We start from the raw sequence: 26,803 nt of genomic DNA on the forward strand, positions 1-26,803 counted from the left end.
TTGTTTGTTTGGTTTTCAAGTTTTTCAACCCCTTTTCAACAGGGGACTGCTTACTGTTATTTAGTTACTCAATTTGCTGGAACATTGTAAGCCAACTTTGTGGTGTGATTTCTAGGTGATCTTGCAATATGAGTAATATTGATAGGTTGAAACTAGGTACTGTCATTAACATCCTAGGCTTATTAAGGCTCATTATTAAAGCTTACTTACAAGGTGGAATTGGTGAAATCACAACATGAATAAATCACTGTTCTGTTGCTGGTAACTTGATGGCTGTTCCCTGTCCCAGAAATGGTAAGTGGCTTCCACATTGTCAAGGCAAAAAGTGTGAAGGGAATCTTTGACCCGGAGACAGTTTCTTTTTCTTTAAGATGTGGTAGTATAACTGTGGAGTAATGAAACACCCTGGGGACTCAAGCATCCCAATTCTTAATAAGGGCAGGAAGGGATGAGTGTCATTATACTCAGGAAAACTTATTGATGTGTTTGTACAGGGACTCATGACACTCACTGGTGACAAGTATTTGCTGTTGAGTTTCAAGGAGTTAATTCATTCATTTTGAAGAGCATTGCTAAGCTAACAGGAAATAAAATTAGCAACCACGTCTTCCTTGACCTATGAAGGGATGGCAGTTGTTGTTTGGCATTGCAATGTTACAATGTGCCACAGTTGTGTCTTGTGGCATTTTCTGCCTCTTGTGCTAAATGATTCTCTTGGTTTTTTTATTTCTCTTCTCTTAATTGGTAGCATGTAAGAGTGGGGGTTTTTTTATGTAGGAGAAGGAAACTGTAATTAATAGGTAATTGGTGTAAGGGACACTCTCCACTAGACTAAGTTGCTCAAAGCCACATCCAACCTGGCCTTGAACACTGCCAGGGATGGGGCATCCACAACTTTTCTGGGCAGCCTCTTTCAGTGCCACAGCACCGTCACAGTGAAGGATTTGTTCCTAATATCTAATATAAACCTATTCTTCTAAAGTTTTTTGCAGAAAAGCCATGCTGTGAAATGCCAGTGTCCATAAAGGAGACAGAGGAGTCCTGCAACTTTATTCTGATAAAGGGAGGGAGTCCACTAGGGCATTCCCCCATGGGGTCTCTCCTGAGGTATCAGAGGACTCAGTCTCCTTTTATTCTAAACTCCTGACCACATCTTGCCCTGTTCCTTTCCACACTGATGAAGGTACAGCCTTCCCAAACCGCCTAGCACATATTCCCCCAAAAAGGTGTATCATCATTTTCCCCTAAAGTTTGGAAGGATGTCTGGGTTTTGCGGATCCATCGGAAGTTCAGACCATCTGGGCTCTGCAGTAGATTTGTATGGACTCATTTATCCTATTACCCTAAAGTTAATTGTCTGGGCTCTGTAACAAACTTGGTGGCTTGATTTTTGTAGAGACGTTAAGACCCATTTTGAAAACATTAACACCCATTTATCCTAAAGATTGCCACAGCCATTCTGGTTGGTTCTTTCAGACCTAGTCATTCCTGAAGACATTAACATCCTATTTCTACTATCATTAGTGAAGATCCCCATCCACTGAGTCTTGTGAAGTTATTAGCACCCATTTTTCCTATCAGTTTGAAGCCATTTCCCCTTGTCCTATCACTCCAGACCCTTGTAAAAATTTCTCTCCATTTCTCCATCTTTCTTGTAGGCTCCTTTTCCCAGTAACAATTTTCTGAAGCACTGGCAATTTGGTGGTGAAATATTTAAACATGGCTATTAGGAGTTAAGAGTAACAGAACTATTTTTAATGAACCTTCTCAAATAACATGTATTATTGTAGTAATTCAACAGTATCTATAATAGTCGACCTTTTGTAGAAATCTAGGTACTTACTTTTTTTTTTTTCTGCTTTAATAACTTAACTGTGTTGAGATTAATGATACATACCCTTATTGTAGTGTAAAACAAACTGATGGGTGTTCCCAGTTCATAGTGGATGTTTTTTACAGTGAAAATACTCAGTTTACAAGGTATGGTTGAAGTTGAGCAGTAATCTAGATTACCAGTCCCATGCTACAACAGGCAGTGTTACTGAAGAAATAGTGATGACAAAATTATTTTCTGCTACCATAGGCTTGCTTTTTCACAGCAGTTAATATAATTAAATAACCAAAGGGAAAGAAGATAGGAAAAGTGAAGTGTTTAGCTGTAAGACTCCTGAAATTGACTGTAATAAGCCAGCCAAAAGTCTTTGGGGTTTTTTATTTCCTAGCTGTACATTTTGGAAACATTTTGTAAATAAAAAGGTGTCCTTTAGCTATTGTTCCAGTATTTATTCTGTAGTGAATGTACTCTTATGAATCTAAAACTTTCAGTAAATCTTTCTGTTCTTCAAGAACCATAGATTAGATAATGTCATAACACTGTATCTTGTAATAATAACTCCTTTATGGGCTCAAGAAAGAAGCAAAATTGAGTGCTTTTCTGAGAACTCAAATAGGAAGTTCCCAAGAATCCTCAGGATAAATGCCAAGAGCCCTATTATTGTGGTTTTTTAGATGCTGCAGAGCAATCTCTCCAAAATGCAAGAAATTGAACAGGGAACATATTACAAGGCCAAAACACACCAAGTAGTACTTTGACACAATCTAGAGACTCTTACAAGGACACATATTTGGTCAAGTTCTTTTCTTTCTGGACTAAATTCAGCATCTTATACTTACCTGAAGTAAGTGTTTTCCTTCTCTTTTTCTTTCCTTCTTCGGTCTACAGGTGGCCAGGACACGCCACCAGCTTGTGAAGTTCCAGTAACTCTAATCAAAAACTTTGTCTGGATGAAAGCTGAAGTCATTAATTGGCATGGTGCAACTCAAGATTTATGACTGAGGTATCATAGGATACCTTTTTGTATATAAATTGTTTTCCATTGTATTCCTTATGGCTTGTTAGGTAGATCATGCCCTTCTCAATCTTGCTGATGATGTGTGTGCATTAGTGGCATTTTTCAACTCTCAGGTGCTTTCATAGGGACTTTTTACCACATCACTTCTTCCAATGCTTGGTCTGTTGCCTTTGGTTCCAGGCTCCAGGCATGAGAATTGCTTCCTGAGGAGATCATCTTCCTTTCTCTACACTCCGTGCCCAAGAAGAGTAAGGGCTTATTCACATCAGTAGTGAGAGATTCAGTTTCCTCTTCTTGCTCTGCCATGTTTTCTGAATTCTGGGATGATACAGTACTTTTATTAGTATTTATTTTGCTTTTTGGTTGGCTTTTGTTTGGTGAGTTGGTTTAGTTGTTTGGTTTTGGTTTTGTTTTTATCATAAGCGATGCATTTAGCCCTTAGAATGAATGTTCTGTCTTTGAAACTGTATCTTCCTATTGTGTCCTGAGCCCTGAAGGCTCCTTTCCCTCCTGTTCTGCCCCTCCTTCCACTATGAATGCCAGTATACCCAATTTTTTGCCGCCATCTGAGGAATCTTTCTTGGGACTCGTTCTGCTGTCCATAGAGGGGAAGCAATGGCATGCTGAGTAGGCAGCATCTTCCCATTCCCCAGGCTTTGCACAACTTTGGGGAGTGCACAAAGCCTAAGGGCAGCAGGAAGCAGTGTGATGATTGTAGAGATGCAACAGTAGTGATGTAGCGTGACTGAAGAAATCAGGAAGTGCCATTGCTTATTTGTGATCACTTTTCACTCACTGGATTAGACTAGGAACAAGAATTGATCATAAGAAACATCTCAATGACAGACTGTCCTAAAGCAATATCATGTGGCAATGGGATATAGCAGTATTGTCTCCTGTTCTACTAAGGGAGCAGGAAGGAAGGATAAAACCCTTATTTGGTGTCTAACAAGGGAAAATAAGAGCAGCCCATGTTTTATAAGTGTCTGGGGAGCTCGTGGAAAGATTCTAGTTATGTTTTGTAGCACTGTCCATGTTGTCTTGCTGCCCTTAGAGATATGAATTGGTGGTTTGCTGTGGGATTTGCTCTGCACTTAGAGGCTTTCCCTCCGGGATGTCTGTAAATTTTGTTGACTGACAATTTGTTAATTTTTACTTTGCTTCCTGTGTTCCCTTCAGGCCAACATGCCAGACTGAATTCTGCAGTGCAGTCTTTGTGCTCACTTTTGGGCAAAGCCTAGCTGCCAAAAAGAGACTTAGAAAAAGTCATCAGAAGAAACTGAGCCTATATTTTAGGAAATTACTGTATTGTGCAATGGGTTCTTGTTATTTGCACAGCAATTAGGAATCAAATTTCAGGTAACTTCATAATAGTGAGAAATCTGTAGGTGTTTCTTCAGTCCCAATCTCTCTTTGGCTTTTACCAAACTTTTTTCCTCTTTTTTGCTTTGAACTGCATAACTGCGTTTTGGTTGTAGATGGGGCCTGATGTGACATCTGCAATCTCTGTGTAATTTCATACAGCTGGCATATTTGTTTTCTTACAAAAATGGTGATGAGACTAACAAGAGCTTTCTCTGCCTCCTCCTAATTTTGACTCCTCCTGTTCAGGAATTGTGAAAAGTTTCATCCATTTAGTCTGTAACTTGGTAGAGGTAAGGGCTAGTAAAATCTTTTTTGATAGACTCTGTTCTCTACAAAGATGGTCTGAGGCTAACAGCTATAGAGCTGATATCCTGGCTGCCTCACCAATAACCTCCCAAGGCAAACCTTTAACAGTGTAGTATTCCATTAGGGTTTTTTTGCCTTGTCTTCTGGACTTTCCTAACATTACTGAGTCATACATTAAGTTGGGGGCTGGATGGCCACCCACTTGTTTGAGTACCACGAGGACCCACTGGTAAGGTTTGGTAGTATTCTGAAGTGGTTAAGTTTTATTCCACCTTTGCATTACTGGTTCATGTATATAAAGATGTTCAGTGCATAAAACTTCCAAGTTTTGGCTTTCATATATTGGGCTATAAGGAGTTACAGCTGTGCTTGTTGTGGGTTGAGCACCAGGAACTTCAGCAATTTCCCATGATTTCCTTTTCTCTCCAATCAGCTCCATCTTTCTTCAGTGCTGCCAACCTCTTCTGAGTCTGTATGAGTTGTGGTGCCTATGGAAACCCGTTAGTAAATTCAGAACCCTCTGACGTGATTATAATGTCTTGACCTATCAACTTCAGGTTTGTTTTAAAGTCCTCACAATATTTGGTTTTCTTGATTACACCACCAAGGGTCTCACTGGTCTGTGGTGACCGCACTTGTGGGGGATTGAAGGAAAACCTGACAACACAAAGGCAGATAACAATTACAGAGAGGTATCCAGGTAATACAGTGCCAGTGAATGTGTTCCTCAATCTGTGTATTTATTTTCAGCTGCTGATAAGATCTGAGAAGTATGTGGACTGTTATTTTGTTTCACTGTAATTCTCCATGTTTCTTCTGTAAAAGTGCAGTAACTGTGGGCTTTATCTGGAGTGTTCATATCCAGAGCACATGAGCATTTGGCCCTGGACAACTGGAAAAGATTAAATAGTCCCAGAATGTTTGTGCCAGAATGCTACAGAATTTGTGTGTTTGGGGTGTCCTAGACTAAGATTCTCTTTTTTAGAAAAGAAAAGAAAAGAAAAGAAAAGAAAAGAAAAGAAAAGAAAAGAAAAGAAAAGAAAAGAAAAAAGAGAAAAGAAAAGAAAAGAAAAGAAAAGAAAAGAAAAGAAAAGAAAAGAAAAGAAAAGAAAAGAAAAGAAAAGAGAAAAGAGAAAAGAGAAAAGAAAAAAGAAAAGAAAAGAAAAAGTAAAGCCTCTGGTTTTTATGTATTCTAGGATTACTTCCAAGGTACACAGCACCTCACTTTTTAAAGTTTAGTCCAGACAACACTGAAACAGCTTGTACAGAGGTCTATTATATAGATTCACCTGCCAATTCCACTTTTATTTTTTCATGTCTTTTTCCATTATTTTCATGGTTTTACAGTTCCTATTTCCCACTGAGTATTGTTTCTATCCCTATATTACTCAAGATACTTTTTCTGAATCTGTTTGGCATTATTCTTAATTTAATGATGTTACTAAAATTTATCTACATATTGCAAAACCATTTCAGCTTATATATATTGAAGTTTTATTTAGGAAACATGTTGTATCTGCTCTAAAGCTCCTGAAGTACTGTTCTACTCTTTTTAAGATTTACTGCTGATTTCCAAAAGTGAGCAGAGGTTTTTGCAGGGACTTTGGCTGGTTTTATATGCATGTATACAATATAAAATTTTATTTTGATATATAGCTTTTTACTTATGTAAAACAAACAAGCAACCAAATATAGGTGCCAATTTTAAAATATATTTGATTGCTAGTCAACTGTTAACACAGTTAATCTCTCTGGTCAACACCCCAGGCATGCAGAGGATTTGGAAAAGCTAATTCCTCATTTTGTTTCACCTTGTTTGCTTAAGCATGATCTCAAATGTGAATGGTTCATTCCAACATTTCATGATTTCTCTTTACATGAATGCTTGCACTGTTTTTCAGAGAGCAGGTGGCCTTTACTTTCTGCTGTTTCTTCCCCTTCCCACAGTCTTACTTGTGGCTTGTCCATATGGTAGGGTGTTTCTATGTTTTTCATTAGATGTTGTCTTCTTATAGCATGGCCCCACCCTGGAGTTATCATTACTACAGTGTATGCCAGACATTTAAGTATGATTAGCTAGACCTATGTGTGTGATGAAACCCCTTGTTTATGGCACACAAATTTTGACTTGTGTTTTTAGGAGGTCAGAGCCAATTTTTCCACAGCCATCCTTTAAAATTGTTTTCTACATGTAGGCTGCTGGTGATGGCCACCAGTAATAGTGGGTTCTTCCCTGTAGAAGCAATGTCTTGTGCCTCAGAAGTGTAACCATTACAATTACTTTAATACCTTTCTCCAGATTTGTTTTCCCCTTCAAATGTAATCAGTCACCTGTGTTTTTCTTATTGTGTCCATCTTGTTGCATCAAATACTAATGCTTTTGTATTGCCTCCAGGGTACAGCTAAATGGTGAAAATCCTTCTCCATCTGGTTTATTAAATGAGAGGTGCCAGCTCCTGTCTCTGCTCTGCCAGTGATGCCAGCTTTGATTACTTGCCTGTTGTCCACTCCTTCAGGCATCTTATACTTTCTCTCTTTTTGTTTCTGTATCTAGGATGATGGTACAAACCTAAAGCTGTAACTTCCTTCTCTTCCAACTTTGCTTTTTAAATCTGACTTTTGTTTAGTATTTATAGATTGTTTCCTTTAGCTGGTTAGGTGAGGAGTCTGTGACTTTTGCTAAGCTGTATCACCTTGCCTTTATTTCCTGGTCACTATCCACAGTACTTCTGCCTTGGTTGTCTAATGTGAATACTGCAAATACCCTCTGAAACAGAGAGGGGTTGTCTTTTATCTCCTTCTGTTCATTATTATTATTATTATTATTAAGCAGGATTAAGCTTTGACTGCACTTAATGGCTTTTTAATGCATTATAAATGTAAAAGAAGAGCTTTTCTTCTTTTTCTAAGAATAAAGAACAGAAAGGAACCACATAATTTCTGACATATTTCTATTTGGATTTCTTCACATTAATTTGCTTGTGACTGTGAAGCACACAAAAACACCTCAACAAGAAATATTGAAACTACATACTGTTTAGCTCTGAAGAATCCAGATTGATTCTACACATTTGTGCACTGAAGAACAAAAGGATATTTTTGTCAGACGAGGAAGAGTAATCAAGTGAATCAATTAAACCCAGGGGTTCTGAAGTTCCATTCATCACTCTGCCTTGTGCCCCCGTGGTATCTTGAGCAGGTCACAGTATTATCTCTCTTTCTCTGTTTATAAGCACTATTAATATTTCTTGAATCTTAATTTAGGATAGCATTTTACATTGTTTACTGTAAAGAGGACAACATTAAAGGTCAACTCTTCTAAACTGCATTTAAGTAGTCAGTAGTAGATTCTGCAACAATTTGCACGTGCCAAAACCAAGTAATGGTTGTATTACCACGAAACAGTGAGTGACTACTGCTGATAAATAATCCGTTATATAACCATGGGGGTTTTTATTAGGTTGATTGTTGAATTCTGCTAGATTGAGATTCAGATCTGTGGGAAGGCTCTAGCAGGAGGTGAATAACAGAGAATACAGTTCATTATGTGGTAGTATCATATTTTCAAATCTGAACATTTAAAAATAATTTGTTGACTGTAATTCAAAGGATTGGAGTCCAATTCAGTGTTAACTCACCATGAGAGAATTAAAGCCACTGAAAAGAGCACAAAGGAGTTGGAATTTCAAAAAAGTAAAAGGCTTTTTCTTAGTAACATTTTTATATCATCAAGAACAGCATGAACGTTAGAAATCAGGTTCTGGGATTCAAATGTGATTTTGCCAAAAACCTGAGTTTTGGAAAGAGTGAATTCCCAGGAGGGATGTAAGGAGGTTTTAGTTTTCTTCTGTAATCTGTGTATTGCATGCACCTCTTCAGGAAGCATTTTGTGATCCTTCTTTGAGTTCAGTTTGTGTCTCCCTCTGAGTATCTCTATCTGCAGTCTCTATAGAAGGAAAGAAAAATTTTCAAGGCTCCCAGTCTGGGGTTTTGAGGAGGTTGCAGGGGGACACTGGAATGCCAGAAATTATGTGAAGGGACCAGGCAACTTGAGTATGTGCTCTGTATCTCCATAAGGGGCATTAGAGGCCTCTACTTTTGTGCTCAGGCTCAAAGACCTTGAGAAGGCACCCAGCACTGTCCACATGCAGCCAGAGTCCAGGGAAGTGAAGTTCATCTGAGAGGCCATCTAAGGCTGTAACTCCACAAAACTATGGGGATTTTTCCCCTCTATTCTTTTACTTAGTCTATAATGCTGACACTAGGAAAACAGAAATGGTGTGCTGCAGTGTCTGAGAGAATGCTACCATTTCAGTCTTGCCAGAAATGCAACGTGAATAGACAGACCCATGAGAAAACTTTAGCAGAGCTACTTGGAATAACAAGTGCAGCTGCAGCTTATGTTTTTAGAATTGTAACTGTTTTTAAGTGTCTAAAATTAGGTTTCAGTCATGCAAATCTTTGTACTTCTGAGTGACAATCAGTGATGGATTCCTTTAACCCTTCCCATATAGAGTGGTATTTTTTATTCCTTCACTATTTTGATTTTACTTAATGGACTGGCTTAACAGTTAGTGAAAGGATGCCAGAATCCAGGCAATTGCAATAAGATGAGAAGGAATTGGAGAACACCACTGGAAAGCATTAGACTTTTAGGTGATGTTTATCCGTGGAAGTTTCCTTAGAAAGGAAAGTAGAATTCCATTCAGTCCTCTAGGATCTCCCACATAAGGTATCTGAAGCTTTTATTTTTATTTAATTTTAGTCCAGATATGTTTGGGGCAGAAATTTTAGCCACAAATGCACTATTATTTCCACTTCCACATGAATTTTTCAGGCCACTACAAAAGTTAACAGGGAGCAGAGCTTGTGAGCTGGACAGTCCAAGTCATGGTTTCATAAGGATTGTCCTAGACAATCCTTATGAAACCTAGGTCTGTTTCCCCTAAATGTTTGATAAATCAAGAACTTCCAAGAAGTTGTTTTAGCAGTATTTTTGCAGCTAAAAGTGCTACCCTGTGATTTGCAGTGTATCCTGGGTCACATCAGCCATCAACTCTTCATTGCAGGTGAAGAGTTCTGTGGTTAGATCAGGGATCAAGCACTGTCCTCTTAAAACAGGAGTTTTGTTAATATTGGTATTAACCAGTGTAAGGGCTACATCACAAGATTCACATGCAGGACAGTGAAACTTATCTTCATGAAATTATTAAAAGCTCTCATTTTGAGAGCTGGGTCTACAAAGGCTGCAAACTGCAGGTGATCTTTGGGCTGCACTTACAGAACAATTGTTTTAAACTATTTGATAAATAGTTATGAATTGCACATATTTGGGTTTGTTCTGTAGAATTCAGTACCTGTTTATGTCTATAAAGTTAGATTTGTTACAAGTACAATTTCCAGTGAGTAATTTAAGTAACTCCACTACGCTTACACAGAAGTGTAGTATAGAGTATTTTAGAGGAAGAAATTTTAGCTTGACAGCTGCAAGGTAATTCAGCCAGTGTATATTAGCTTGTAAAACACATTTCTACTTCTAAAAATTATATTATGCACTTCTTTCTAAGTAGGTATAGTTTTTTCAAGATTTTCTATTTATATTATTCATGAAGTTATATATACATGGTCTCAGTGTTAACAATCATTCACAATCAGGAAGATCATTTTCTTACACAGTGTACTTTGTGGGGTGGGGGAATAATAACTACTTAGTACCTGAACATTGGGAAGAAAATTCCCACTTTTTATTCTGTTACTGTCCTGCAGTGAGATCTAAGTGATCACTAACTGATCTTCAGTGTTTTCCTGTATTGAGCCCTAAGGCTGTGGGGTGTACACGGGGCTGAGTGCAGGTGCCTTGCTGCATGCCTCTCCTCAGGGAGCCTGCCTGAGCACGAGTGAGACCCTGGACACGTGGGTGAGGAGGAAGTGGGGAAGCCTGTGGTCCTCTGTGGCAGTCCTCTTCTCCTGGAGCTACCAGGGGTGGACTTGAAGAGCTCTGGCATTTTCACCGCTGTCACTTTTCAGGTAGTCTGGAATCTCATCATGTCCCTAAACCCGTGACACCTTAGCAATTCATCTGCTCTGACTGGCTGTGTGCCTGTATCTCTTGGTTCCAGTCCAAAATTATTTGAGTATTTTAATTCATGTACAGCCTGTAAAAGTGATGATCATTATTGTACCTGCCTCCAGCCTGCTACCTTTTTTACAACAACATTTTCCTGAGCAACGTGGATCGACTAATGAAAACAAGAGAAAATTATATTGTTCCAGATAGTCTCTCTTCCAGCACAGGGTCTCATAGGCACTTTATATTAGATATTAAAGAAACACATAAATTGCGAAAGTGGAATTCTCTCCCTTTCAGAAGATGATAAAGGAATTGCTGTATCTCCAGGATTAAATGGGAAGAGGAAAAACTATCAAACATTATGCAAAACAAAATGACTATATGGTGTATGTTTCAGAGAGAAAAAAAACAGTGAGAAAGTGTTGCATTTTGTCAGCAATATCTCTTTTCCTTCTGAGGAAGGAAAGTTACTTCAATTCTCAGACTGAGCTACTTTTTTTTCAAAAACCCCTACATTAATTTCCTTATGAAAACTACTGTGTGCCAGGTGTTCTTCCTGCATGCTCCCAATGAAACTGTAGCACAGCAAGATCCCCAAAACTTATTCAGTCATTCTCTCAACCATGATTTATACTGAATATTTTTTTTTTTTTAAGCCTGACACTCTTTGTTTCCCAGACACAACTAATTGCCAGGAAAGGAGCTGTTAAGAGGAAACACATACCTATTGGGACAATTTTTATATCATCTAATGTAGATTATGAAGCTTTTTGAAGAATCTTACACTGTCAAAAATTACAGCTGGGGAAAGAACACTCATGCTTGGCATGACATTTTGTGGGGCTGCTCAATATTTAGTTGTAGTTCACTAGAGTTAAAATACTACAATGAACTTTAAAAATACACTCTGTTCCTAAAAAAGACTTTTCTGCTTACAGTGGATTTCAGGTTCAAAAATGGAAAATTCAGAGTGTCTGTAAGTTTGAAGTGACAGGCAAGACTTGCCTGAATTTTGGAAATAAAAATATACCATTTATTGGAGAACGAGTTTATCAAATATGTGTAATACACTATAAGATAACATTTTCTTTTCACTTAGGCATTTATAGTGCATTTTAAATTGCATAAGTGGAACTGTATAATGTGTGAACTAGATAACAGGCAAATGTAATGATCAGGTGTAGTTAAACAATCCCTTTCAAGTGACACTACTAAAATTTCTCACTTGAGAGAAAAAATAAGTGGTACCCCCTCTGTATTATTTTTGCTAACATATTTTTTATTCTCTTTTTTATTTGAATGGTAAAAGTGATGGATTGTTTAACAGAACATCAAAAAGGTGTTTAGTATTCTATAGAAATCAGAAGTGTGGGAGTGAAAAAAGCATTTATGTAGTGAAGATTTTTCAGAGTTTCAGTTTGTTTCAGAAAATTTTGTGGCTCACCTGGACAAGTGTCTTGCAGTGGCTTTTTTTTTGCTCATTCCCTGAAGTTGAATCCAGCCTGTCCCTTCACTTTCTTTTCATATCCAGTTAGGTTTTAAAGTCTTCTCCCCTGTTGTCCCACCCCCCTCTGTTGAGGTTAATGGAAGTGTTTCAGTGGAAAAGCTTGTACTCACAAACAGAAAAGAAAACTATTTTTTTCTATTTTACTTTTGGGATTTAATTCCACACTATCTTAGATGATAATAACTTTTTATTCCACTTGGGAGTTTTTTTATTTTTAAAAGTTCTCCTCTTAAGTCCATCCATATAGTTGCCTTTGGTGCTAAGATGTTTTGTCTTCTGCTGAGTTGAAAAACATGTTTACCCTCTGTCACTGCCCTTTCTCCCTTATGTTTTTTTTCTTGACTACCTTTGTATTCCTGTTGATACACGTCTTATTTTTTACACTTTGAAAAGGGTATCTCATGAGGTTTGTTTCCATTGCCACAGCTTCTTGAAGGGAAACATTCCTCAATGCATATGAGTTTAAGATTGGTTTGGTTTTTATGGAGGACAGTGTCCAAAGAACATACTGCCCTGAATGGTGGGTTTCACAGAGAAGGAGAGAAAGAAGAAAAGCACCATCCATATCCTGTTGTGTGAATCTGAGACTTTCTTCTGCCTCCTTTCAGACCTTGCTCACCTCTGTTTACCTCAGGGGTCAGCTGTTTAAAAGGGAGAAGTTTTATGGTAGTAAGACAAAATATCCCTACCCTTTTCCTTCAGCTGAGTCTTGGCTGCATGTTACCCCTTACCATGCCCATCCTTTGAAAGAAGGAGGGAGCTCCCTGTGCTGCCCCATGATGTACTCAGTTCAGTGCCAAGGCTGACTCGTGTTTCTGGTGTGTATGAATGTGCCTGTGTGTGAGAGGGCTTGACCCTTTCTGCTGCTCCCTCTCTCTAATGAATTAGAGACTGATACTGTACCCTAAATGCTCTAATGCCTCTTCACACCTAGTTGTGCTTGATGATTTTGATATAAGAGGTAATTATAATTATGAAAAACATCATTAAATGGAGATGGCATGGAGAGCAGGTCCATATTCTAGCTATTAGTTTGCTTTTGTATTGCCAGCCTTGTGATGCTTCTTTGTCTGATTTGCTGCTTTCCAAATAAAGAAAATGAGGGGGGTTGTTGTTTTGAGTTTTGATTTCTTTTTTGTTTGTTTGGATTTATTTATATCCTTCCTGTAGGTGTAAAATATAACATCTGTTCTCAGTGAGTTTTTTTGAATTTGTTCTCTGTGCACATTGGTCCCTGGTGATTGAGGGGGTCATTGAAGATATAAATAAGACTTGTGCTCAAGGCTGAGAAACTAGGAATTCAACAAAAAAAGTCACAAACAAAGCCTATGAAGCCAGAATCCTTACAGCTGCTGGCCTGCTCCTAATGTACCTATTGTAGCATGCAGCTGCATTCTCACAGGAATGTAAACACAGAAGGACAGAGCTTGGTGATTTGTACTGAGCAGAAGTGGCCAAACAGGTGTATGACTTAAATAGTTTCCTCAAGATGTCAGCTGCTGGAGAGTCATCCTCATGTCTGTAAGATCCAGCAAGTTTCTCTTTCAGTTGAAGAGCAGCTGATGCAAACTTGCATTTTCTACAGATTCTTGGAAAGCTGTTCTACTTTCCCAGCAGTTGGATAGTCCCAGGGTAGAATGCATCGAACTTCATTTGATCATTTTACTATTCAGAGTTATTTTCTGCTTCTTGTTTGGCAAACCATATCTAATCCATGCTATTTTTGAAAGATTCTGTACTTATTGGAGAATTCTCTTGGTCTTTGTGTTACTGATTATATAGTGAAATACAAACATGTATGTGTAAGTTATATTCTGTAACCTAGGACATATATAATTATGGCAAAGTTATTATGCTTGTTTCGTAAAGCATAATTTTATTGAGTGCCCAGTAGTCACTAAATGCAGTTTTCTAAATGTTAATTTGATTGGAGTCCATGTGGTAACATAATAATGCTGTGTTCTTCTTCAAAGGGAACTTCCCTTGGTAAGGCTGGTAGCTTCTGGAGCCTTTCTTACACTCAATTACACTCTGTTACACTCCTTTATTTATTTATACTATTTGATTCCATATTTGTATAGTATTTTTACTCTGCAGTTTCTTAAAAGTTTCTGTGCATGTTCCTATTTGGTTTTGAATTTGACAGTCTTGATATCTTTTCAACTTACTGAGAACCAACAAATCAAATTCCACCAAGACAATATAAGAAGCAAACAAAGCAAGTGAGTCTTGGGACAAATGATGACAGAAACACAAAATTAGGCTGAATTTATTTCTTTTGTGCTTTGCCAAGTGGTTGTAAATGGGGAATAGTCTTGATTTCGTTTTTATAGACCCAATTCTTCTGAGAAGATTAACAATACTTTTGACATTTTGACTAATTGCAATCACAGTTGTCCTCTATATCCAGATATTGGTGAGGATCTTGGAAGAAAGAACATGCACAGTTAGAGTGCACACAAGGGCAACTTTTGTTTTGAAAGGAGTTTGTGGTGCTGGAAAAGGGGATTTACTTGCATGGAGTTCAGACTGTGCCATGCTGCTCGTGATGCAGAGAAAGTTACAGGAGTGAGGCACTCATGAATAGGTACTCTCCAAAGAAAACTGTGAGAACAAGATGGGTGATTTTCCCCCTGTTTTGCTGCAGCATGTTCCATCACCCCCTTTAAAGTGAAAAGCTTTTTATGTGGTCATGAGATTTTCTGTGCTATGTAGAATATACGAGTGAAAAAACAAAAGCAAAGTCAGTGGAAGATGTGAGCCTGTTACCAAGTTAAGGCTGTGATCTTGCTGTGGGTATAGCTAGTGATTAATGTAGTTATGGCTCTACTCAGGAATGTGTGTTATGATTTAAGTCAATATTAACAAACTGGCTGGTCTGATATGAATTTTTAGTTTACATGTGGTTCATACAGTGAATTTTACATGGGTCTTATAGGAAATTAGTGGTCACATATGTAATTAGAGTCTTGCAATGTGTTTGTCTGAATGAGCAAACTTAGCACTGGCAATTCTTAGACAGCATTGATTTTGCATTTCCCAGCTCTAGATTGCCTTTCTAGGTTGATGTGAAGAATGGTGCACTGGGGGTATGTGCATAGACATTATGGTTGAAATAAATCTTTCTAAGCTTTTGTATAATCAAGGTTTGATTGGCTGGGGTTTTTTTTCCTTTTAGCCATGTTAGAGTTCTTGTAATGTCATGTTTACTTCTCCCCTTAGGAGATTGCTATCGTTTTCCAAGGCTTCAACTTGAGATCTGTTTTCTATCAGAGCATCCAGTTTAGCTTGAAGCACTGGTTCTTACACAGTTTACTTTTCCCTGGGCATTTTAGCTTATCTTAGAGATAAGGGTTGGAAGTGCAGGAACAAAGTAATGGAGCATGCTTGGTCAGCTACCACAGTAAGAAGAGTTAGAACTGACCTGACACCAGCAGCACATCTTTTCATCCACATTTTTAGTTTCTCCACGTTTGATTGTTTTACTCAGAAGAGAAACTAAATAGGTGCTTTTTGAATATTTTATTCTCCCTTTACACTTTTGTGTAAGGTACAAGCCACATCTGTTTCTTACTAGCCTTTTGACATGTACTTTTCACAGAGAAAATGTGGAGGTTTTTTAAAGCCTTTTCTCTGCTTTTATTAATATCATGACACTTCTCTTAAATACTTTCCAAGATGTGAAATCTAGGGGTTTATCAAAAGCAAAACTCAACCACTTTATTGATCTGAATTTTGTCAGCTGTTGAACAAGAATGTCAGGACCAAATGAGTGTGAGTTTGTAGTAACATTAATATTCTTTCAATTAATAGTTTAAATATGGATGTGAGGTGATTCAGTAGATCTAAAATCAAAACAGATGCTTTTGTTAAGTAAATAAAAAATAATGGGAGAACTACTTACTATCTCTTCTGAACACCAAATTATGGTATTGAACTGGGGTATCATATGTTAAATAACCTAACTACCCCTAAAGTTTTGCAGAATTAACTTAGGGTTTGTTGGATAACAGCATTTTTTACAGAGTGTGTGTGTGAAGCAGATGCTAACGTCACTCCCAGGTGTTACTGGGAAGTTCCAGAGGTGCACCTTGCTTGCCTGTAGGTGCCAATGTTTTTAAGTTGCATGCTGATTCAGAGTCAGTGTTCTTTGTGAACTCTATGGCTGCTGTTATGTGATGCTTTCATTTCATTTCCTTTTCAAGGTGCAAGGAATGGTAAATGCAAGAGAGTTTAATTTTCTTTTTCTTTTTTTTTAAATAAGATCCTTCTTCTTTTGAAATAATAGTCCTGAAATAAGGTTTGTTCAGACTCAATGAAAAAAAACACTTTCTTGTCATCCCCCCCTGCTTCCCCTCCTCCCCACCAAAAAAAATTCTTTCTCCCGATTTTCCCAAACTACGTCCTGTTTGCCCTGTTTTAAGCCAAACTCAGGAATGCTTCTCTCCATCTGTTACACAGAGTCTGCTAGTAATTTCTATTTTGTTAGTTCTTGCTCAGGTCTTGCCATATGGTCAGTAGCCTTTCCAGTTCCTGATTATCTCTACATAAAAGGCACTTAATTTGCTTTGCTTGGATTTTTTTAATGTACTCTTTGGCACTTTATTAAGCAATTTATTATGCAATTTATTATTATTTATTATACCTAAAACATGGCATGTTTTGCATGCATGTAAACTTTAATCAGGAGCATCCCAGGATGCTTAGTGTCTGCCACAAATGTTTTCTATGTGAGTTCCTCTTGCAGCATTAGGAATCAACAGCACTGTGGTATTGCTTTGTGTCTTTGTAGCCATCGTGCTTAGGGTCCATTTCCCTTTTTGTAGAAATAATTTGGGCAGTCATCCATTCCTGTCAGATCCTGGAATCATCTGAGCTGTTGCTGGCTCTGGCCAGCCTGTGCCAATACGGTTTAATTTGGGTGATAGGGTTTACCTTTGTAATCTTGGCAGAGTGGCACTTGCGGGTAACTTCAAGGTTTGTTTTTTGGACTAGCTGGGTAAATTTTGTACCTGCAAATTGTTCCTTCACTTGAGGTGTGTAAGCACTGCAGATCACAGTGAGTTGTCAGAAGCCTTATCCACAACTGTGGTGGAACATCGGGATGGAGCATCTGCAATAAATGTGCTTGCTGCTTAAATTGGAGAAACAAATACAGTTTTAGGGGTTTCTTTTGTTGAGCATCTGATAAATAACAAGGACCTTGAAATCAATGATAAAACTTGAATTACCGCAGTTCAGCATATACACCATGTTAGTACTAAGACATAAACCTGCCAGAAGACACTGGCAAAAACATTCATTTAAAATTACCAGAAACAAACAGTTTTTGCTCAGTTGTTGAATGTAGGGTTTGGGGTTTTTTTAATATTAGTACATGAAACCATCATCTCTCTTTTTCTTTTTTTTTTTTTTTTTGTCTGTTTATTTTACATTGTTTGAAAAGTCTTTTTGTTAACATGCTGGATTTATCCCCAAACACTCAAAGAAATATTAAACATATGCAGCAAGTTATCACAGTTTAAAAGTAGGGATAAGGGGTGCCTTTTTTTTTAATCTGACAAAGAGAAAGAAAAAAAAAAGAAAAAAGGTTGGAATTTATAAGTCCATGTGGGTTTCTCCCACTCAGGGAGTATTACATGGCACAGGAAATGCTGAGTTTCAGGTTAAATGTTGTTTCAAAGGTGAGCCATGGGTCACCTGACCTGCAAAGCTGATGGGAAGAGACACTGGCCTTTGAGGTTCAGCTGTAAACAACTGGGAGCAATAAATTCCTGAACTATTGTCACTTAATAGACTGGTCTGTCTATACTCTGAAGAAGCTCCTGTAAGACCTCTGTAACTCATTTTTAGTATTTCCATGTGAAAAAAATATTTATACATATCTACTCTGCAAGTTATGTTATTGATTACAGTATGACTTGTTATTGTTGAGAAGGGATTATTCTTCTCAATAAATATAACTGAATAATCTCTCCCATTTTACTTAATCTATAACTTTACAAAGTAGGTTTCTCCTTTCATCTCTAACAGATCTCCTCCAGGAATTAAATAGGGTTTTTTTTTTTCCAGTTTAGAAGACTTACAAATAACCCAATTAAAAACTTTTTATTCTTTGTTTAATTGTATGAAAAAGTGTGTCTGCTGCTGTGAGAAGGTTCACAGGTGAAGATTTTCATGCATTGTCCATGGTTCTGGGCAACTGGTTTTGGGTGGCCCGCTCAAGCAGGGGAGTTGGTCCAGATGACCTCCAGAGGTTCCTGCCGACCTCATCTGTTCTGCAATTCTGTTATTTGGAAAATAACATTAAAATTTAATAGTGAATTTTAATTTCATTACTTGCCACAGGAAAAAAAATGCACTTTTGGTAATCTATTCGTTTAGACTTTTCATTCCTTTTCTTTCTGGTAAAGCAGTGAATGGAGTGTGATATCAAAGCATGGCAATGACCTAAATAGAGCTGACAATGAATAGAATTCTGGATATATTTAATAGTAACAGTCAGATATTCTGATTAGTGTAAAAACACTTGATGTATTTTGTCAAAAGTTTTCTTAAAAATTGTGGCAATGTCCCTTTTGAGAGTATGGCAGGGATGGTCATGATGGTCATTCTTTTTAATAATTCTACAGTAATGCTAAAAAAATGGCAGAGCAAAGTTGTTAACACTGTGTTTTGTTGTTTTTTTAACAGTCCACATACCGGGGGGCAGAGTTACCAGCCTGATGTACCCCAAATTCCCACTGCTTGCATCACTGTGGAAGATGCTGAGATGATGTCACGAATGTCTCTCCGTGGCACTAAGATTGTTGTGCACCTGAGGATGGGAGCTAAGACTTATCCAGACTCTCTTTCCTTTAACACTGTGGCAGAGATAGTTGGAAGCAAGTACCCAGAGCAGGTGGGTGAAAATATACAAAACCCTCTAATTTTTTTTTTTTTTTTAATGTGAAAGAAACAATCAAAAAACCAAACCAGCCCTTTTGAAGGAATCCCAAAAACAAGTAACTTTTATTCACACACTCTTCTATATTTTAGACGTTTTAGCTTTTCAGTCTTTTACAAGTAGCAGGTTTCATGGCTATGTTTAGCAGGTATGTATGGTTGGAATAAACTGCACCACAAATTCAGTTTGCACATTTCATAATTCTACATTGTTGTCCTCCATTTGTAAGACTTTTCTTCTTGCTTTCTCTTTTCTTCCAACTTCTTAGCTAAAAATCATACAAACCAAACTCTTGGTGCTGAAGGATTTGTGCCTGGTACAAGGTCTTCTGTGTCACCTTACAACAGGGAATTACTTTTCTGGCAGTACGTTTTATTGTGAAAATGTTGATGAAACCTCAGTTACAGCAGCACTCGAAATTGCTGCTAGAGTACCTACTGAGCCACAATGCTTTGTTAAACATTGTACTTTTATGGCTTCAATGGAGAAGAAGAATGACTATCTCTGACCTTTAAACCAGGCAAAAGATTTCATATATTCAAGAGATTTTATCTTTTCTGAGGTGGCAGTTCAGTAGCTCTGGCTTGTGGTGTCAGAGATTCTCAGTGTTAGCATGAGTGTACAGTTTCAGCAGCTTGGTCACTGGGCAGGGAAAGAGTAACTACCCTGATGGTTGATTGGTTTATATAACATCACCTGTGAGTCTAGCTTCATGAAAGACATATTTACCAACTTTCTAATTACAGTGCATTTAATTTAGTTTTATGTCATCTGCATTTTTAACAATGTTTCTAACCAGTTAATTTGCTATCTTTCCTGAATTATGTTTGGTGTATTTCAAAATTTGACATTTCAATTCAGGTTATGTTGAAATGCAGACTTCAAAGATGTGTTAAGGTGTTTGCCTGGACTTGATTTTCTCTTGGCTGTCCTGCTCTGTTTCTTTAAGAATTGAAGTGGATTGGGATCTCTCCACTACTTCCACTGACAAGCTGATTTTTCTTAAACACTGGGTAAAGGCTTATTTACAAGCCCCCTGCTGATGATAATAGGAGTGGTAGTGCACACACTTTGAAAATGTAACCAAGAAACAGAAAAATAAAACTAGTGAATGTTTAGGTTTTTTAGTACTCAGTTCCTGTTGGAGCCTTAATGGGTGCTTCTCCATGCTCATTCCATTGTGTTACTCTGGTAAAAATGGGAACCATCTCACTATTTAGGCAATAAAATACATTGCAGATCCCAACTCTTACAATGCCCTCTATGCCAAAGTGTTTCAAAATGCAGTACAAATCCTGGGGAACAGAAAGGTGCCTTTTCCACGGGCCAAAATTTCAGTTTAAGTTTTGAATTGAAACAAACCCAAATCTGGATCTCTGAACTCTGGGTGAGAAATCAACAGTGGGTGGTATTGCTTGGTATTGCTCTTACAAAGTCTAAAGCAATACAGTTTAAAATTAGGTAAAAACCTCTGAAACATAGCTGGTCACAGGTATTGCAGCAAATTATAACTCAAACCCCTGAAACGCAGTTGAAAATGAGGGTTGCTGTAGGACACTGAACAAAGTGTGTGAAGTCTGGTGGAAAGTGATTCAGCTCAAGATGTAGCTACACATTTAGGTATACTTGTGTTCATCTATATATTGACCAGAATTTAATATACTGCTTGATTAAAAATAATTCATTGACTCCTTCCATGAGACTTTAACATATTTATTAAAAATAATTACCATGAACTGAAATAATATGTCTGACAAGTTAATGCTACAAAGAATATTTATTATTATTGAAATATGTTAAAGGAGAAAAGTCTTTTTTTCCATACCTCATTAGAGTTTTTTGGGGGGTTCTTTTTTTGTTTTGCTTTGGAGTTTTTTGTTTTTGTGGGGGTGGTTTTTTTTGGTTGTTGTTGTTGTTGTTGTTTTTTAATTTGACCACTTTTGCAGCATATCCAGATCTGTTCCTCCTTTTTCAATCATTTTTCCAAGTGCTTTATGTGGATTCTTGCATATAGCAATTGGGGATTGGGGGTAAAACTAGAAAAACATTGAGGAAAACAGAAAAATAGTAGTTGACATGTTTTTTAGTATATTTTCCTAAAAGTTTCCTGTATTTTAGACTTACCGTTCTGAAAGTCATTGCTGCCACAAGAAATGTTGAAATCATCAAAATGGATACTCTGAATTGTTTGAGTTGCAAACCTTATTTTAAGCTCCTGTGCTTAACTTCAACACATTTGCATTTCCAATTAACCTAAAGCAGTAAAAGAAATGTTACTACTGCTTTGTGAAGCATCAAGCTCTCAAGGGTGCATTCCTCTTCAGGGGTGATGATGTGACATGAGAGCACATGTCCTGTGTCTTTTTGAGGCATCTCTGTACCCCATGTGCAAATACTTTTGAAAACCCACTGCTACTTCAGGTTTCCTTCCTGCTTTATCCTTTCTGTTTGGCTGGCCAGGAGGCAGTAAGAGAAAAATGTATGGTGAAATCTGCTGCAAGCTGCAGCTTTGCAGGTGTAAGTTTTCAGGTGGTGTTGAAAGCATCTGAACAGAAATAGGAAATGGATTTTGTCATTCTGTCAGTGAAGTTCAGCGTGTCACCAATGTCTCTGTTCTGTTTATAATTGTCTTATTCCTTCTAAGTTAGGAAAGGACTGTTCACCCCAGACAAGACTCTTCCTATGTCAGAGCGGGTGTGATCGTACATGGTCAGAGCAGAGACATCCACCACCCTCAGGGGAGTTGAGGTCCTTGTTTAGTGCCTGCTGAGGCCTGATTAACCTGTAGGTACCTAAAGGAGGTGAGCCTGTGCCTATATGATTATGAGTTCAAGATTCAGCTGTTCTTCATACAAACAAATGGAAAACAGTGGGACCAAACATGCTACGACTTGATGTCCTGGCAGCCTTTCTGAGCTTGGGATCCCATTCTCACGGTGCTTAGGACAGCAGTGAGAGTAGAAAACCTGTGGGTTGTGGGACTTATATTAAAGCCGGTATGACTGCTGACAACTGAGCCAAAGAGTTTGTGAAATGACAAAGGTATGGTAGCAGAGCCTGCTGAGGTCCAGGCTATTGCAGGTTAGAGACATTTGCAGTCCATTCCTGACTTTTTATCTTGGAGGAGTATTTGAGAATTCTTTTGCACCTAGGCCCATGCTGCTAGCATGCTTTTGTGCTGTACTGTGTGTTGGTGAGATGTTTTATTTAAACTCTATGTAAGCTGACACTGGAGACTGACTGACTGAGAAATTCACAAGTTTACTAATGTGGTTTTCATTTGAAATTCAGGCAGAGCTGGCAGTAAAACATGTTTGTCTTCTCATTTTAATACAGATGTAACATGATTGGTCTTAAAGTGCAGCAGAAACCGTTCCCATCTTTGGGGAAATGCTATAAATAGCAGCTGTTTGTTGTTAATCTGGCTTCAATGTACCGAATGTGCCAAACATGAAACCACAAAATATGTGATTAACTGAAAAGGTATCAAAGTGGAATAAGTTATAACTCCTCTGCAATCTTGACTTGCAGTGTCTTTTCATACTCTGTGTTCCTTGGTGTGCAGTGCTGTTTTACTTATCTTACAGTTAGTAAGTGATGGAAAAACTGTTTCCTAAGTGCCCTACAAAGTACATAAATTTGCTGCTCATTATTCTGTGATCCAGGATAAATACTTTAGAGCAGAAACAGAGCAGCTGATAAGTGGCCTTTTCAGAATCCTGGAGAGCTGTTCCAGGGATTCTACAAAGCTACAAATGCTCTACAAAGCATGTTGGCCTCCTGGTTTTATGGAATGCCATATCTGCAGTATGTACAATTTGAAAATTGTCTTCATTTTGAACACCAAGGACATGAAATACCTTGGTGTTCAAAAGTGAAGAATGCACTGTAGCTTAGAGCCAAGTTTGATCAGCACTTAGAAAGTAGCAGTCTCAGGGATGACCTGAGAATCAGAGATGCTAACGTAGTAGCATGGATTGTGAGGTGCTTTATCAGTCTGTGATTGATGTAACAGAACCTGTTCTGCAAAGGATATAGATGCTTATTTATTTTTTCATTCTTCTTCCTTTCCCAGTTTCAAAGATCAGCCCTGTCTTAAATTTTGTGATACTGGGCAAAGATCCAGGGAACAAGAGAACATAAAAATTGTCCAGGCTTCTGAGCCTGTTAGGCATTCATGCACATAACAGAAGAAATAATTTGTAAACCAAAAATCCACCCAAACCTCAAGAAAAAAAATCAACACAAAACAGCCAGACTTTTCTGAAGATGTGTAATACTCAGTGCAGTGTTGTTTTATGGCCTGGCATCAGTTCTACATATGTTAACAAAATGTCTATCCATTAGGTCTTTGATGTGGCTTCCAGATATCCCTGTGCTCAAAGTAAATCATGCATACAATAGAGCTTTGAGGAGAAATATTTTAAGAGCCTGATGCCATCATGTTATGGCTCCATTATCACATTTTCTCCATGTGGATTGTTTTGCTATTCATTCCAAAATGTTGAATGGTTTCTAAATACAATTCTGTGAGCCTCTCTCCTGTGACTGTAAGCTGATCCCTGTTGCTGCTACAATTTAAGAGAATTTGAAAGAATTAGAAGATTATTATGGAGATTTGGTTCTGAAAGTTTTGAGAGAGCTAGTCCATTACTTTGTGGCAGTGGACTGATGGGCAAGAGAAGTAGAAAAAGAAGTGGTAAAGAAGAAACAAGAGAAAGGGTGAAGAAAGAACATTGGCATTGTTAGGAAATGTATTTTCTTTGAAGTATTTTTGTTGATATTTGCTGAAATAAGTAGCACCTCTGGGTGTGTTTGTTTTATTAAAAACTGGCTTTCATACTATTAATTGGAGTCTTTTATCCTGTGCTTTGTGGGAGTGGCAATATTGCTGTCATTTGTTCTAAAACAGAGGTCTTGTCTTGATGAAAACAGCCAAATTAATATGAGACTGATATGGAGGAATTTTTTTTTCTTTGTAATGTGATAATTTTATTTGTTTGTTTGTTTGTTTGTTTTAACTATCAGAAGGCCTATCAGATTTTAAGACTAAAGTGTATGCTAGATTTTGTGGTGTAAAGCATGGCAAATATTCTAAAACTTGAATCGCCTATTCAAAACCCAAGAGCTGACTGAAAGCATTTAATTCTGCTATGGAAAACTTGGCAGTAGTTTCCCTTCTGATTAAATGGCCATTGCACCCTAATGTAATCCTGTTTTTAGAAACTTCAGTATCTGACTATGCAATAGCTACAACTTAAATTTCATTTGTACATATAGGGTTGATGGTTTTTAGTGGCAACAGTTGAAAAACATTGTATTACATAGAGTGGGATGTTTGAAATATTGGTGGAACAAGGGAATGTTTATATGTGGAAGAAAGATTCAAAACAACGTTTATATGTGGAAGAAAGATTCAAAACAACTTAGATTTTTCAAAAATTATTTCCTGACAGAGTTTTTCTTGAAGGAATTCTTGAAGTGTCACCAGTGTATTGTGACTTTTATAAAGTTCATGTGTTTTCCAAACAACCAGACCGTGTTCATATGTGGGCAGGTGAGATAGTCAGGGTGGTAATAGTCTCTGCTGATCTTGAAGGCGCCTGAAGCTGCTCTGTGTCCCAGCTTGATGATATCAGAGGAGGACTAAGGGACATGTAGGTGGCCTTCCTCACTAGAGTCGAGTGGAGTTTGGGAGAATTGAATGACACTGTCACCCTGCTATATATGTTCTATTTCTATTCTTACTGATGTAAGTCTAGCCAGTAAGCTTCCTGCCTTACACCTGAGCATGGTCATAGATATCACCTGTACATGACCACTGGCTGCCCACCCCAACTCCTTCCTTTATTTGAATCTAGACTGGTTTCTGTCCAAAGCTACTTGCAGGACCTTTGCTCTGGGCACTACTCTTCAGAGTGTTTGGTTGTGTTTTAAATCCTTTACATCCTAAACTGTAGCCAACTAAATTCTGACACTAGAAATTAAAAAGTAGCATTTAAAGTGCTTGTTCTGTTGGCCAGCAAATTCATCAGAGCATGCAGTTTTGTAGTCCTTTTGATGGTGTGAGTATAAACAGATACGCTATAATATTTTTTCTTTCCAATCGTTCTTTTGTCTCTACTCCCACACAGCAGTTTAAAGAATTGCTGTGGGATTTTATTTCAGTAATAATTTACAAATACACATAGGATTTACAAATGGTTGTGAAAGTGCTTTTCCTCCACATTGTAAAAGTTGTGAAAGCTCTTTTCCTCCACATTGTAAAAGTTATCTTCTAAAATTACACTGTGTCTTTCTTGCATTCTGATATGCATGAATGCCTAAAGGGTAGTCCTGTGTTTCACAGACGTAAAACTTGCCTGAGGTGTGAAGTAAGAAACACCACAATATCGAGGAGGAAGGAGAAAAGAAACAATATTTTTCTTTTCATTATGGATAAGTAGGTGCCAGAAAGGCCAGTGCCAAGTATCTGGGTTAGTTTCAAAACAACTGTTCTCTACAGGGGTTTTCAAATTCCTGGACTTGTATGTTTGTATTTGTTAGCTGCAGACTATATGCTTAACCTTGTACAATTGACGGAGGACTACCAAGACCTTGTCTTTTCACGAATGTCATGTTAAAAAAGTACATATTTACAATGCAAGTTTAATGAAAAACTGCTTGTCTAAGAGTATGTGGGCAGGATATTGAGGGCTCTTCAACACAAATTCAGAGATTCCCACACGCAGGACCAAGGTGGAAGATCTGACTGTGAGATTTTTACCTAGTGGACAGAGCTAACATTGTTGATGGAGTGAAAGGAGAAATGCTAAAAGAAGTGAAATGAAAAATGGTCAGGTTGGGACTGAGGTGAAAGGGAGAAAGAACTCAGTCTGCTAATCACATTGAGATACCGACAGCAGAGTTGTTACTCTAAGAACTGTGTGATTGCAGCAACTGAGATGGTTACTCAAGGATGTAGTGGAGTATGTAGCAGAAGTCATAGTTTTGGTGGACAGAGAGAGCTAGTGAAACATGGAACCACCTCCTGAATTGTGGGTAGACTTGTAGGGTTTTAGGCATCCCATTGCTGCCTCATGAGATCTGGGAGTGGGGAGGGGTAGTGCAAACAATAAGCTGATACAGTTGGTGTGGTCTTTAATGGACCACACTGGATGGAACTGTTCTCAAGACCTTGGTTTATTAACAAAGTACATGATTAAAATGTTACTGTCATTTGTTCTTTTTTCTTTTAAAAGCTTTTAAAAATCCTTTAAAAATTCTTTTTCTATTGTTGTGTAGTTTATACTTTGGTCTAGAAGAAGGCCCCCAGGCTTCTGAGACCTTAAAGGTCTTGAACATTGCCACTCTAGCTTTGTTGTAAATGTAGTTGCAATGGTACAAACATATTTACTATGGTTTAGCAAAGCAAAATACCCTGTAAAACATATAATTCCAGTAAAATCTATCCAGAATGCTTGCTATTAAAATGTTGAAGATCTTGTGAGTCCAGCAGGCATAGATCTTAAATCAAAGAATGAATTTTGTTCATAAAGTTTCTCAGTTATTGTCAGTACTTATAACAATATGTCATGAATATGTAAGTTATCTTGAATTTCATTGTGCACAAATATAATTCTAATTCATTGTAACAGGTAAATGGAATTTTGGACAAAAATCCTCTTGCCTCTTTTCAATAGTATTTGTCACAAATGTAAACTTATTTCTGTGTTTAGAACTGAGATCCCATTATTTTTTACTGAAGTCACAAAGGA

The 26,803-nt window shown here is 37.7% G+C and overlaps 1 protein-coding gene across 2 annotated transcripts in view; it reads left to right on the forward strand.

The window, feature by feature from the left end:
* The window catches only part of CPQ (carboxypeptidase Q), a 147,852-nt gene that overhangs the window by 33,843 nt on the left and 87,206 nt on the right, over positions 1 to 26,803 (forward strand). For both annotated transcript variants that reach the window (XM_059864224.1, XM_059864232.1), the window contains exon 4: positions 18,794 to 19,001. In XM_059864224.1, coding sequence (XP_059720207.1) covers positions 18,794 to 19,001 — 208 coding nt within the window. The remainder of the gene's footprint in view (positions 1 to 18,793; positions 19,002 to 26,803) is intronic.

Source organism: Haemorhous mexicanus, chromosome 1 (assembly GCF_027477595.1).
Source record: "Haemorhous mexicanus isolate bHaeMex1 chromosome 1, bHaeMex1.pri, whole genome shotgun sequence".
In the NCBI taxonomy this organism is placed as follows: Eukaryota; Metazoa; Chordata; class Aves; order Passeriformes; family Fringillidae; genus Haemorhous; species Haemorhous mexicanus.